The sequence below is a fragment of the Anoplopoma fimbria genome, chromosome 11, assembly GCF_027596085.1.
Source record: "Anoplopoma fimbria isolate UVic2021 breed Golden Eagle Sablefish chromosome 11, Afim_UVic_2022, whole genome shotgun sequence".
Classification (NCBI taxonomy): domain Eukaryota; kingdom Metazoa; phylum Chordata; class Actinopteri; order Perciformes; family Anoplopomatidae; genus Anoplopoma; species Anoplopoma fimbria.
Window position 1 is genome coordinate 16,687,237 of NC_072459.1, and position 12,389 is coordinate 16,699,625.

The 12,389-nt window shown below is 43.1% G+C and overlaps 1 protein-coding gene across 2 annotated transcripts; it reads left to right on the forward strand.

Annotated features, from left to right (window-relative positions):
• Nucleotides 1-348: 348 nt before the first annotated feature.
• On the forward strand, nucleotides 349-7,533 carry wipi2 (WD repeat domain, phosphoinositide interacting 2). Of its 2 annotated transcripts, none has more exons than XM_054607017.1 (12): nucleotides 349-740; nucleotides 1,607-1,689; nucleotides 2,407-2,576; nucleotides 2,760-2,856; nucleotides 3,360-3,457; nucleotides 3,805-3,897; nucleotides 4,055-4,125; nucleotides 4,271-4,378; nucleotides 4,535-4,699; nucleotides 5,386-5,493; nucleotides 5,644-5,738; nucleotides 6,036-7,533. In XM_054607017.1, the coding sequence occupies exons 1-12, from the start codon at nucleotides 667-669 to the stop codon at nucleotides 6,146-6,148; spliced, it is 1,275 nt and encodes a 424-aa protein (XP_054462992.1). In that variant the 5' UTR covers nucleotides 349-666; the 3' UTR covers nucleotides 6,149-7,533. The 2 variants fall into 2 exon arrangements, with proteins under 2 accessions (XP_054462992.1, XP_054462991.1); XM_054607016.1 differs by having other exon boundaries at nucleotides 351-740; nucleotides 4,271-4,384.
• The last annotated feature ends 4,856 nt before the right edge of the window (nucleotides 7,534-12,389 follow it).

A 12,389-nucleotide genomic window follows, 5' to 3' on the forward strand; every position in this document is an offset into this window, starting at 1 on the left:
TCACCAAATTTTACCATGTTGAGCTGCACAGCGTTATAGTTATATATTCAGTGTTTGTTCAAACATGGAAATATTCAAAATGTTTAGGAAAGTAAAAAATGTATTCAAATAAAGATAATTATTTCTAATTAACGTAAAGAAGTGAAGAGCAGCTTTAAAAATGGTGCGATAAAAACTATATAAAACATTAATATTCTACTTTAGGATGGACCTAAGAGGAGATAGGAGCTCTGTTCAGATGTTGTTTGCACATATTGACGATGGGTGGCGCTGTTAGATCAAATCACAAATACTTATTGTACACTGCGGTGTTTCCAAGAGAGCCGTGTTTGCTACTGCTGTCTCTCTTTGCCGTGGAGCCGAGACAACGGACAAAAACATACAATTCTCATTCATACCGTATATGATTACATGTCTTATCATCAGCCCTCTGCACTCCACAAAACTGCCCTGGCTCTTTAAAGGTTCTGCACGCTGCGTGCTCGGAGCATGCGCAGTAGGGGGGAGCAACAGCCCCTCTGAAAAACAACAACAATCACTACAGCGGGGCCAGCAAAAAGACATGGCTCCTTGAAGCTCAACACTTCTGGCCCTTATCGCAGTACTAGTCCCGGCCGAACTGCTGCTGTTTCTACCGGAGCTGTATATATCGATGGTGTCGAGCCCATGAACTTGGCCAGTCAAAGCGGGGATGCTGGCGGAAGCCAGCTTCTCTTCGCCAACTTCAACCAGGACAACACGTAAGACAGGCCGGGAGAGAGTCCGGGGATCCGACGGCCTGCGTGCTGTCAGGCTAGGGGACGCGAGCTAAAGCTAGCTCAGTGAGGACTGGTCGCGGGTTGACAGCTCTAGATGTGAATTAGCGTGGAGGCCCTTTCTCTTGTGATACATGACTAACCAACACAACTTTAGCTGTCTGTGTAAACTGTGCTGGTGACGCGGGACGACGTTGCGTGTTATTGCACCCGCCACTAGCATAGCTGGTGAGGCTAACGTGGTGCTGTGCGCTCCGAGGCTAACTTTAGCCACAACACACATGTAGGTTAGGTGTCATCTGACTTCATGACGGGCGGTGGGCACGGTTGTTGTGATTAATATACAGTTTTGTAGAAGAAAGACTTAGCTGAAGTCTGTGATTTTGTACGTTTTGTGACGCTAGCGTTGCGTGCCTGTTATTGTAGGACTGGTTTGTTCACGCTGTAAGTCTCAAACCTGGTCGCTGTGTTTCTTGTAAACGTACGTCACGGATATAAGTAACGTTATGTAGATACGTCTTTGTAGTGCAGTGAGTGGTAGTCTGCTAAATGTACTGCTGCCTGCTCCTCTGCTCCAGACCGCAGAGGCCTGTTTTTATTGCAAAACCGCTGCAGTCGTGTGACGACTGTAACAGTCTGACCAGTACATCCGGTGAGGCTGCGACCAGCAATTAACCGGATCCCTGCAGGTCCAGTATGAAAGGCCTCTGCGAGCTGCAAAGACTATATATTGTAGCCTATCAATATTGTGTGTGTGTGTGTGTGTGTGTGTGTGTGTGTGGTTTTAGTAACTTGCTGATATGATGATTGTTTCACTGCTGCTGTTGTGTCTGTTTCTGTTATTTGTGTAGGTCCTTAGCTGTTGGCACCAAATCAGGATACAAGTTTTTCTCCCTGTCCTCTGTGGACAAATTGGAGCAGATATATGAATGTAGTAAGTATTGTCTACCCACTTTCTAATGACCCTCTCCCCACTTATGTGTACAGTCTATTTAGTCTGTCAGGGAGCAGACTTGGTACACCCTCCTTGTGTAATGTCTTGTTTGTTGTTCTTGTTCTACACTGACAGTATCACTATGGTTATATTATTGTTCGGTCATTTTTTGAGTCAATGTTTTTAAATGGACGCTCGGTTGAGACACAATCACTGCACCATGAGAGCATAGCTGTCACTTTAAATATTCATAAAGTTTTAACAGCACTTGTCCCCCACCCATATACCATCATGCAACATCAAGCTTCCTCCTCGTTATTGGATTTACATAATTTACAATATGATCTGTTCTCTGCAGCAGTCTTTATAACGCATGGGAACTACCCATGTATAGTGAGCTAACCTGTATCTTCTGATAATCCTGTTCAATTTAAATAGCAAATGCAAATCAGGCAGTAGGAGACTTAAGTTGTGTAGTCAGACGAAGGCGATGAGTGTTTTAAGACAGTAAGTGCCATAATCTATAATTCATGAACCTATCTATTGCTCGATATGTTTACTGAACATACATAGTGTGCTTAAAGTTTTGCCGGTGTGTTCAGGAGCAACGAAGCGTCTGTGAATCAGATAACTGTCCAAATGTGGGGTAATATGCGATGCGTTCATTTGCACCATTGAACGTTGTGGTGATGTGTAAATCTGTGTTTGTCCCTGCAGCGGACACGGAGGATGTGTGCATTGTGGAGCGTCTGTTCTCCAGCAGCCTGGTGGCCATCGTCAGCCTGAAGGCCCCCAGGAAGCTCAAAGTCTGTCATTTCAAGAAGGGAACCGAGATCTGCAACTACTCCTATTCCAACACTATACTGGCTGTGAAGCTCAACAGACAGGTAGGAGGAGGGGGGTAATAAATGCCTGTCTGTCAGACATTCTGTCTCACGCAGTCACATATTCTTTAAACGACAGAAGATGTATTTATCCTGTGCAGATATCATAATTTGTTAATATATCAATTTCTAATTAGTGTTTACCCTTGACAGTGATGCTGTTGATGTTTTGTGGTTTCTCTGCAGAGGCTGATTGTGTGTCTGGAGGAGTCCCTTTACATTCACAACATCAGAGACATGAAAGTGCTGCACACTATCAGAGAAACTCCACCCAACCCTTCAGGTGAGTGTGAAGAATGACGAGCAACAAAGTATAGTATATGCATAGTAGGCATAGTATGTGGTACACTACAGTAAAATGCTCATTTGGGTGAAAAAACATAAAACTATACAAAAAAAGTTATTTTTTTCAGTATATTTGGTTTCTCGTTCATATTTTTAAGTTTATTTTTAGTTCACAATTACTTCCATTTTCTTTGCTTTTGCCCTAACGGCTAAAAAAAACTTTCACTGCAGTCTGAGTTATTTCTGTGATATTTGTCTTTCTAATGCAACCACTGAACAAAAACCCACTCATGCTGTCAGAACTATTGTAACATTTAAATGACAGCAGTGTCACCATGTACTATTATAAACATCTAGATGATTGTGGTGTCACCATGTCATTCTTTCAGTTTCACTCAATGTCAAACTGAGATGAATGGGGTTATTTTGGATTCTGATTTATCTTTCTTTCTTTGGCTTCCTTTTGTTAATCAGTTTGTATTTGTGCTCGTGTTCCTCCAGGATTGTGCGCCCTTTCCATCAGCAATGATAACTGCTATCTGGCTTACCCAGGCAGTGCCACGATAGGAGAAGTCCAGGTGTTTGACACAGTCAACCTGGTAGGTGAACCACAACACTGTAAAGCCCCCTGCCCTTCAATGAAAAGCTCTTATATTGAATCTTCCACACAAACCGTAATTCCTTGCTTACATGTCATGGCACAGAAATACTTGTTGCATGTATAGCTGAGGTGCTGTTTCTGTTGCTTATTAAATTGTATAGTGTTTATTGTATGTCATTCTATAAAACGCCCAAAGCTGAAATGAAAAGTAAATTGTCCTGAGAGACTCTGTCCTCACTGCACAGCCAGTGCTTCCTCTCATCAGTCACAGCTAATACTCTCAATTGTTTTTGTCCAATTTGAAGCATCACATCTCTAACTATTGTCTGTGTGTGTTTTTTCCAGCGAGCGGCTAACATGATTCCAGCCCATGACAGCCCATTAGCGGCTCTGGCCTTCGATGCCAGTGGAACCAAACTGGCCACAGCCTCAGAGAAGGTACGACACTTACAGTACAGTGCACTGACCCGATGTCTATCTGGCTTTATTTGTGTGTGCTTTTGTTTTCCGCCTGAGCAAATACGGATCACTGTCGTTGCCTCGCCTCTAATCTTTGTCATCCTCTGCGTATCTTGTGTCTCTCGCTTCCTCCCAGGGCACAGTCATTCGTGTCTTCTCAATCCCAGAGGGACAGAAGCTCTTTGAGTTTCGAAGAGGAGTCAAGAGGTAGATGGTTTGATCTTTGACTACACTTCAGAAATGAAAGCTGTTTTACTGTGATGAACCGAATTTTTTTTTTGTGTTTGCTTTTCATATGTGCCGCACATTTTTGTTCACCTGCTTCCCCGTACGTGTGGGTTTCTTATTTTAGGTGTGTGAGCATCTGCTCGTTGGCGTTCAGCATGGAAGGCCTGTACCTGTCGGCCTCCAGCAACACGGAGACGGTCCACATCTTCAAATTAGAGACGCAGAAGGAGAAGTATGTGTACGTACCTTTTGGTCTCCGTTCTTTTACGTCAGACTTTAAAAAAAAAAAAAAAAGCCGCTGGGGGTGGGGATTACTGCCCATTTACTTAAGCTTCATATTCCTCAGAGTAACAGAGGCTTCTCACATTCTGTATGTGTGTGTGTATAGGCCAGCGGAGGAGCCCACCACATGGGGAGGGTACCTAGGCAAGGTCCTGATGGCGTCCACCACCTACCTGCCTTCTCAGGTTACGGAAATGTTCACCCAGGGGCGAGCCTTCGCCACCGTACGTCTGCCTTTCTGTGGACACAAGAACATCTGCGCCTTAGCTGTGTGAGTGTATATATACACACACGTATGTACACATACAGCACTGTGGTTGTTTATTTGTTTGTTGTTGTTGTTGTTGTTGTATGGGTCCTGCCTTTATAACATGATGTGAAAGTGGAATCGGAAGTAAAATGCATGACTCAATGCCCGTCTGCTCTCAGGGCCAGACAGGTCATGCAAATTAGTGTTGTGCCTTTCAGTCCCTCTTCAGTTATTATTTACATCATGGTCACCTGTGCTGGTTCTTTATGTTTTGGTCACTTAGATCGTTTTGTCCTTGCACACCCCTGAGATGTCAGTCGGGTCAATCATCTGTGATGTTTAAACTCCAGCTGATGATGTTAACTAATGCAGTCCAGCTCTGTCATGCTAACTACCAGTTTTGCTGCTTCTATAAATTATGAATCACCTAACCTCCTTTGGCCCTGGATTTTATCCAAGAAAATGTTACCCTACATGGTTCAGAAGGAGTTGAAGGAGTCCTAATCACTTTTGTGTTCTATATTTGGCTGTAATCGAGCCATTTGATGAGAAAGTGCTGCAGATCATTTATTCAGCCAAAGATAACTGATCCAAACACAGTTTAAGCAATTGCATGACGGCAGCAACATACAAGCCGTGGTAGCTGAAGGCAGTTTTTCATCATTAAATGGAACTAAAATACTTTGTTTTTGTTTGTTTTAAATCAGGATTCAGAAGATTCCCAGGTTGTTGGTGGCAGCGGCCGATGGTTACCTGTATCTGTACAACCTGGATCCACAGGAGGGAGGGGAGTGCACACTTATGAAGCAGCACAGGTAACACACACACAGACACGCGCAGTAAATACAGAGCGAATGTAGCAGATGAACCGTTTCCCCAACACCATAATCTGAAGTTTTTTACACAACCAACAGCCTGAAGTTTTGGGAGTTGTTCTGAGAGTTTGTGCTCCTGGATGTCCTCAGGTTGGACGGCAGTGCTGAGCCAGGCAATGAGATCCTTGAGCAGTCACATGACCGTCCACTTGTGGCCCAAACCTACAGTGCTGCTGTCACTAAAGGTATGTCACTCAAATGCTCACAAGTACCACCTTTTTTTTTTCTTTTCATTTTTTAGCCAGGAAGTTTGGTGGAAAGGATGATTTAATTTGGTTATTGTATTGCATTAGCTATGTTGAATAAATAAGCCGTTGTACATTTGCAGATATATTATATTTATATCCTTTTAGAAGTTAGTAATTTCAGGAAGGAAATCGAGAAAAATCTTTCTTTCTTTATGACATTTGACTTTGTTACAGAAATGCACGTACAAAGTTGTTTGTCTGAATAAATGACCTTCGACCTCGTGTTTATTTTAGGTTACTGTGAAGAGCAGGGAGCCGTGGGAGGAGCGGGGCTAGAAGATGACCTCAACGACTTGCGCTTAGAGGACGAGAACGAGCAACCGCCGCTCATCCTCGAAACTGACTGACCTAGTAACCACCAATCAGAGGGCTCCTCTGGTGCTGCTATGAACATGTGACACAAGGGGGGCAGGGGGCAGGATCCAAGACGGGGGTGTTTTTAAACGCTCAAAAAGTGTTCAAGAGTCTGTCTGTCAGTCTGTTTGTGCGTTTGTCTGTTCACATACATGTCTATCTTTTCTCCCTCACTCCCTTCCTCCCTCCCTCATCGGCTCCCCCTTTCTCTCAGTTTGCCTGTGCAGGACAAACTGACGCTTTGCATGTACATGTGCCAACTGCTAAAAACTTGCTCCAATGTGAAAACGAGTATATGCGAGTGTGTGTGTATGCGTGTGTGTGTGTGTGTGTGTGTGTGTGTGTGTGTTGGACGTTTGATAAAAGAAAAAAAATGTAGCTGTGTCTTCACTTAAGACACAGACGCAAGCACTGTGTAACATGAAAGTGTTTGTGTAAGTGCCTCTCTGCCCCAGCGTCGTGCTTTCTTCTGTTATGAGAGTGGGGGGATCTCTTTGCATTGGCTAAATAAAATCTATTTTCAGTTGTCGGATCTTAACAGACGGTGTGTACCATCTTTTTTCACCCTTTCCTCTCTGACATACAGGAGTGTTGCATCACTCGTCTGGCTCAACTTTACCCTCCAAAGAATGATTTAGAAGCCTTTGGCATGAGGCAGAGGTGTTTGCGTTAAAGAGTGTGCTTGTGCGCTTGTTGCTGAGACCTCATCTGTGTGTGTGCTGGGCATGTACATTAGCAAAACACTGAGTAATTAGACTCAACTTGTCCCCAAACCCCCCACACCACCCGCCCCTCCCCCTTTCACCTCATCCATACAGAGGCTCGTCGGACCTTTCCGTCCTCTCCCCGCCCTCCTCAGGCCCGCCGTCATTGGTTGATTTTAAACTCTTGATATTAATGATCTTTTTCTTATATCTAAATAACCGATCATAGCCAACGATGTGTCATGCGTAAGAAAACATGCATGGTGTTGTTGACGTGGTACTTTGTCCATACATCGAAGACATTTTGGGTTGTTGAGGATCAGATGAGAAAGACGGGAAGCTGTCAGCGTCTTTATTGACAGCCTCCTCACTGTAACTCTATTCTGTACATTACTAGATGTGGAAAGATATCACCACACACCATGTTGTCAGGTTACGACGGAAGAGTTCACACTCCCCGGGATAGTCAGTTAATCTGTGGATTCTTAGTTTGATTGATCTTGAGCTCAGGCTGAGCCTCATCGACTGGTCCAGGATGCTGCATGAGTCCCAACATTAATCCTTTGGTGTCTGAAGCCGCTTAACGAGGATCAGCCGAGGGATTGTCTAGCATTTTCTAATGATTTTGTACAAAATGTGAAACGTTCATCTGAAACATAAAAATGAAAATAAATTCCATGTTGATGTATGAGATAAAGTGCCTTTTTGTTCTTGTTACACTTTGGTAACTTTGGTAATTTGCTTATAGGACTCATTGCCTTTCTGTTGCTATGGCAACAGCATTGATCCAAGTTTACTTCCTGTCAGCTAGTTCTTTAGTTCGTTCTTAACTACAAAATATTATTTGACTTTGATTTTACAATAATCTCATGGAATAGGTAAAAAATCTAAACCTGCATGAATTGAATTTCTCCACTTGGGGGCAGTGCAGCAATCTATAAAAAACAGGTATTCTCCCCGTTTGTGCACATCCAGCAGACACAGAGCAACATTAGCAGTCATGTGGAGTCGTGTTTCTGGTCACTTGATGAATGCGAGTCCAACATGCACTCTCCTTTTTAGCTCTATTATTATCTCCAACAGCTATTTGACTCTTTTAGCTGCTAAATGCTGCTGTGTTCTCTGGCTAATCTCTAACTGTACCCGTCTGCCGTTTGGTTCTGTCCAGCTAGCATATCTCACAGTGGTTTTAGCATAGTGTTCTTGCTGAAAAGGCCAATAAGATGGATGGGAATGAACCAACACAGCGAGCTGAGAGAAGCTAAAAAGCTCAGCAGGTCTGTGACAAAGTGCAGTGTTGGGTCGCTGCAAGTGACCTCTTACACTTGTGCATTGTTGCTCATTGATTAGAGCAGCTTTAATGAAGTTTCTTAGAGATGCACACACTCCATTTATTGTTGCAGGCTGCTTCATTAAGTGTGACCCCCCACCTTTCCTCTGAATAAGCCATAGACCTCTCTGCTCATTTGCTTGTAGTTTATTAAGACTTTGCAGCCGGCCACTACACACACACACTTTTCTCACACACACACACACACACACACACACACACACACACACACACACACACACACACACACACACACACACACACACACACACACACACACACACACACACACACACACACACACACACACACACACACACACACACACACAGAGCACAGCTTTACCCACATCCCCCCTCCAGTGTAGAGACACTCACTGAGATCATGCAAGGCACATTCACACATACTTATAAACAATATGGGATTCAAAGCAGGGCTGCACAGTGGTGTAGTGGTTAGCACTGTCGCCTCACAGCAAGAGGGACCTGGGTTCGATTCCCGGGCTGGACAACCTTCTGTGTGGAGTTTGCATGTTCTCCCTGTGTCAGAGTGGGTTCTCTCCGGGTTCTCCGGCTTCCTCCCACAGTCCAAAGACATGCTCTAAATTGCCCGTAGGTGTGAGTGTGAATGGTTGTCTGTCTCTATATGTCAGCCCTGTGATAGACTGGCGACCTGTCCAGGGTGTACCCTGCCTTCGCCCATTGACAGCTGGGATCGGCTCCAGCACCCCTGCGACCCTTAACTGGATAAGCAGGTTACGGAAGATGGATGGATGGGATTCAAAGCAAAAGTTGGACACAACCAAAGCTTTGTACCTGAAAGTTCCAAATAAAAACACTTTTGAATGTACATTTAAAGCATATAGACACACACAGTATATTCAATGCACACTAACAGTAAAACATACTTAGCGTGCAGGCTAGCGACTAGACGTGAAGTGACCAATCGTAAGACTGCATTGATTAAGACTATCGGTGATGTTGAAGACTCTTTAAACTATTTAAGACTTTCTAAGGAGTTCTGTCTGGGTCCTTTTTTTTCCATTTTCCCCGGGGGGAGCCTGAGATCATCCTTCCTCAGACGAGTGTCTTCTGGAGGGCTGAATGGGTGCGTGTCACTCTGTGGGGGCACAAAGACAGGCCAGACTGAACAATATTGTTCCAACGATGACGTGCTTTGGAAGTTGTTTAATGCCTACGTGTGTGTGTGTGTGTGTGTGTGTGTGTGTGTGTGTGTGTGTGTGTGTGTGTGTGTGTGTGTGTGTGTGTGTGTGTGTGTGTGTGTGTGTGTGTGTGTGTGTGTGTGTGTGTGTGTGTGTGTGTGTTTTCCCCCTCTATCCGTCCTGTCCTCCACTGGCGGGCTTAGTGACCTGGACGATCTCAACCGAGGTGAAGCCCTTAGAGGTGGAGGCTCGGTTCCTCATCCTCATTTTATTCAGGGTCATCTCTGCCACCTCTGCACGATCCTCAGCATCGTCCAGTTCGTGGAAGGTCTTCCTGTATTTAGACAGGCTGCTGTTGACCTGCAGTGACACAGGCGAGAGGTTTGTTACGTCACAAAACGTCTTGCACAATGTCTTCAGCATTCTCTCTAACTTGTCTGCTTCTGAGGAATTACAAGGAAGTGGCCCATTTTTTGATTGACACATTTTTTATGTTCTAGACTGTAATGGGATCCAAGTAGCATAATTAAAAGTGACATAATTAAAAGGAATTGTTTAACAATTTGTGAAACATGCTGGCGGAGAGTTAGATGAGAAGATTGATGCAACTTGGTCTGTTAAATATAAGGCTTCAGCCAGCAGGCTAATAACTTGCTAGTTGTTGGCCAGTTAGACAAAAATAAAAAAGTCAAATATCCTATCTAAAGATCAACTCCTTGAGTCGTCCCAGTCCAGCTCATTCTCCATCTCCTTGATCCAAGGGAAGAAACAACACAATATGTATGTGTTATCCTTCCTTCCTTCCAGGCAGGAGACATTCATTTTAATATTTTATTGTGTGATGTGCATGTATACCAACAACACCTACCTAGAATGCCTAGTCCCTAACACCTAGGCATTCTTTTATGAATTTCTTTTATGAATTTCCTTTATGAATTTCCTTTAAAAACTAATATGGACACATAGAAACCTTGGGCACTTACCTTCTCTTGTTTTACCTTCCATGGGCAGGAGACATGTCTCCAGCCAGTGGTAGAGGACCTGCGGAGACAAAGGAAAGGGTTTAACCACACCCACAACCCTTTCCTAAACCTAACCACACCACTGGTCCAGCCCTAACCCCAACCCTCTAGCTTTTTATTAGTTTTATCAGTTTTTATCCCCTTGAATTGTTCCTTCCCTCCCTTCCCCAGTGTCTTTGCCTGGTTCTTGTATTTGTTTTATTTATTTTATCCCCTTATTTTTTTATAAAAGGGTTGGTTTTAAAACACAGTAAAAAAGTAGATGGCCCGTGCCTGTGCACGCCCAACACCTTAGGGTGTTGGATACCCAGTTTTTAACCTAACCCTAACCCTAACCCCTAACCCTAACCCTAACCCTAACCTAACCCCCTAACACTACCCCCTAACCCTAACCCCTAACCCTAACCCCTAACCCTAACCCTAACCCTAACCCCTAACCCTAACCCCTAACCCTAACCCTAACCCTAACTGCCAGATGTATTTATCACTTTTAGGCTCGCAAAAGACATTTCTGCAGGATGTAGTCTCGAAACTCGATAATGTTCATTAATACACATTAATACACAGTTTACCTCCAGTTTACGCGACATTACTGCCAAAAGCTGCTATTTGTCACTTTAAGCCCAAAACGAAGGATATAGTCTCGAAACTCGATAATGTTCATTAATACACAGTTTACGCCATATTTCTGCCAAAAGCTGGTATTTATCACTTTAAGGCTCCGAAAAGACATTTCTGCAGGATATAGTCCCGCAACTCGATAATGTTCATTAATACACAGTTTACGCCATATTACCGTCAAAAACTGTTTACCACTATAAGCCTCCCAAAACACATTTCTGCTGGACATTTACTGAAATTTGGGTAATGTTCAATAATACACAGTTTACCTGCAGTTTACGCCACATAACTGTGTTATTTCAGTAACTATACTGCAGAAATGTCTTTTGGGAGGCTTAATGAACATTATCGCGTTTTAGGCTTAAAGTGACAAATAGCAGCCTTTGGTATGAATGTTGCGTAAACTGCAGGTAAACTGTGTATTATTGAACATTACCCAAATATCAGTAAAAACTGTGTATTATTGAACATTATCGAGTTTCGAGACTATATCCTGCTTTTGGGGCTTAAAGTGATAAATAGCAGCTTGTATTAATGAACATTATCAGTTTACCTGAAGTTAATGCGATATTACTGCCAAAAGCTGCTATTTATCACTTTAAGGCTCGCAAAAGACATTTCTGCAGGATATAGTCCCGAAACTCGATATTGTTCATTAATACACAGTTTACCTCCAGTTTACGCGACATTACTGCCAAAAGCTGCTATTTATCACTTTAAGCCTCATAAAACACATTTCTGCAGGATATAGTCTCGAAACTCGATAATGTTCATTAATACACAGTTTACCTCCAGTTTACGCGACATTACTGCCAAAAGCTGATATTTGTCACTTTAAGCCAAAAACGAAGGATATAGTCTCGAAACTCGATAATTTTCATTAATACACAGTTTACCTGTAGTTAACGCTACATAACGGCCAAAAGCTGCTATTTATCACTTTAAGCCTCCTAAAACACATTTCTGCAGGATATAGTCTCGAAACTCGATAATGTTCATTAATACACAGTTTACCTCCAGTTTACGCGACATTACTGCCAAAAGCTGCTATTTGTCACTTTAAGCCCAATACGAAGGATATAGTCTCGAAACTCGATAATGTTCATTAATACACAGTTTACGCCATATTTCTGCCAAAAGCTGGTATTTATCACTTTAAGGCTCCGAAAAGGCATTTCTGCAGGATATAGTCCCGAAACTCGATAATGTTCATTAATACACAGTTTACCTGTAGTTAACGCTACATAACTGCCAAAAGCTGCTATTTATGACTTTAAGCCTCCTAAAACATATTTCTGCAGGATATAGTCTCGAAACTCGATAATGTTCATTAATACACAGTTTACCTCCAGTTTACGCGACATTACTGCCAAAAGCTGGTATTTATCAGTTTAA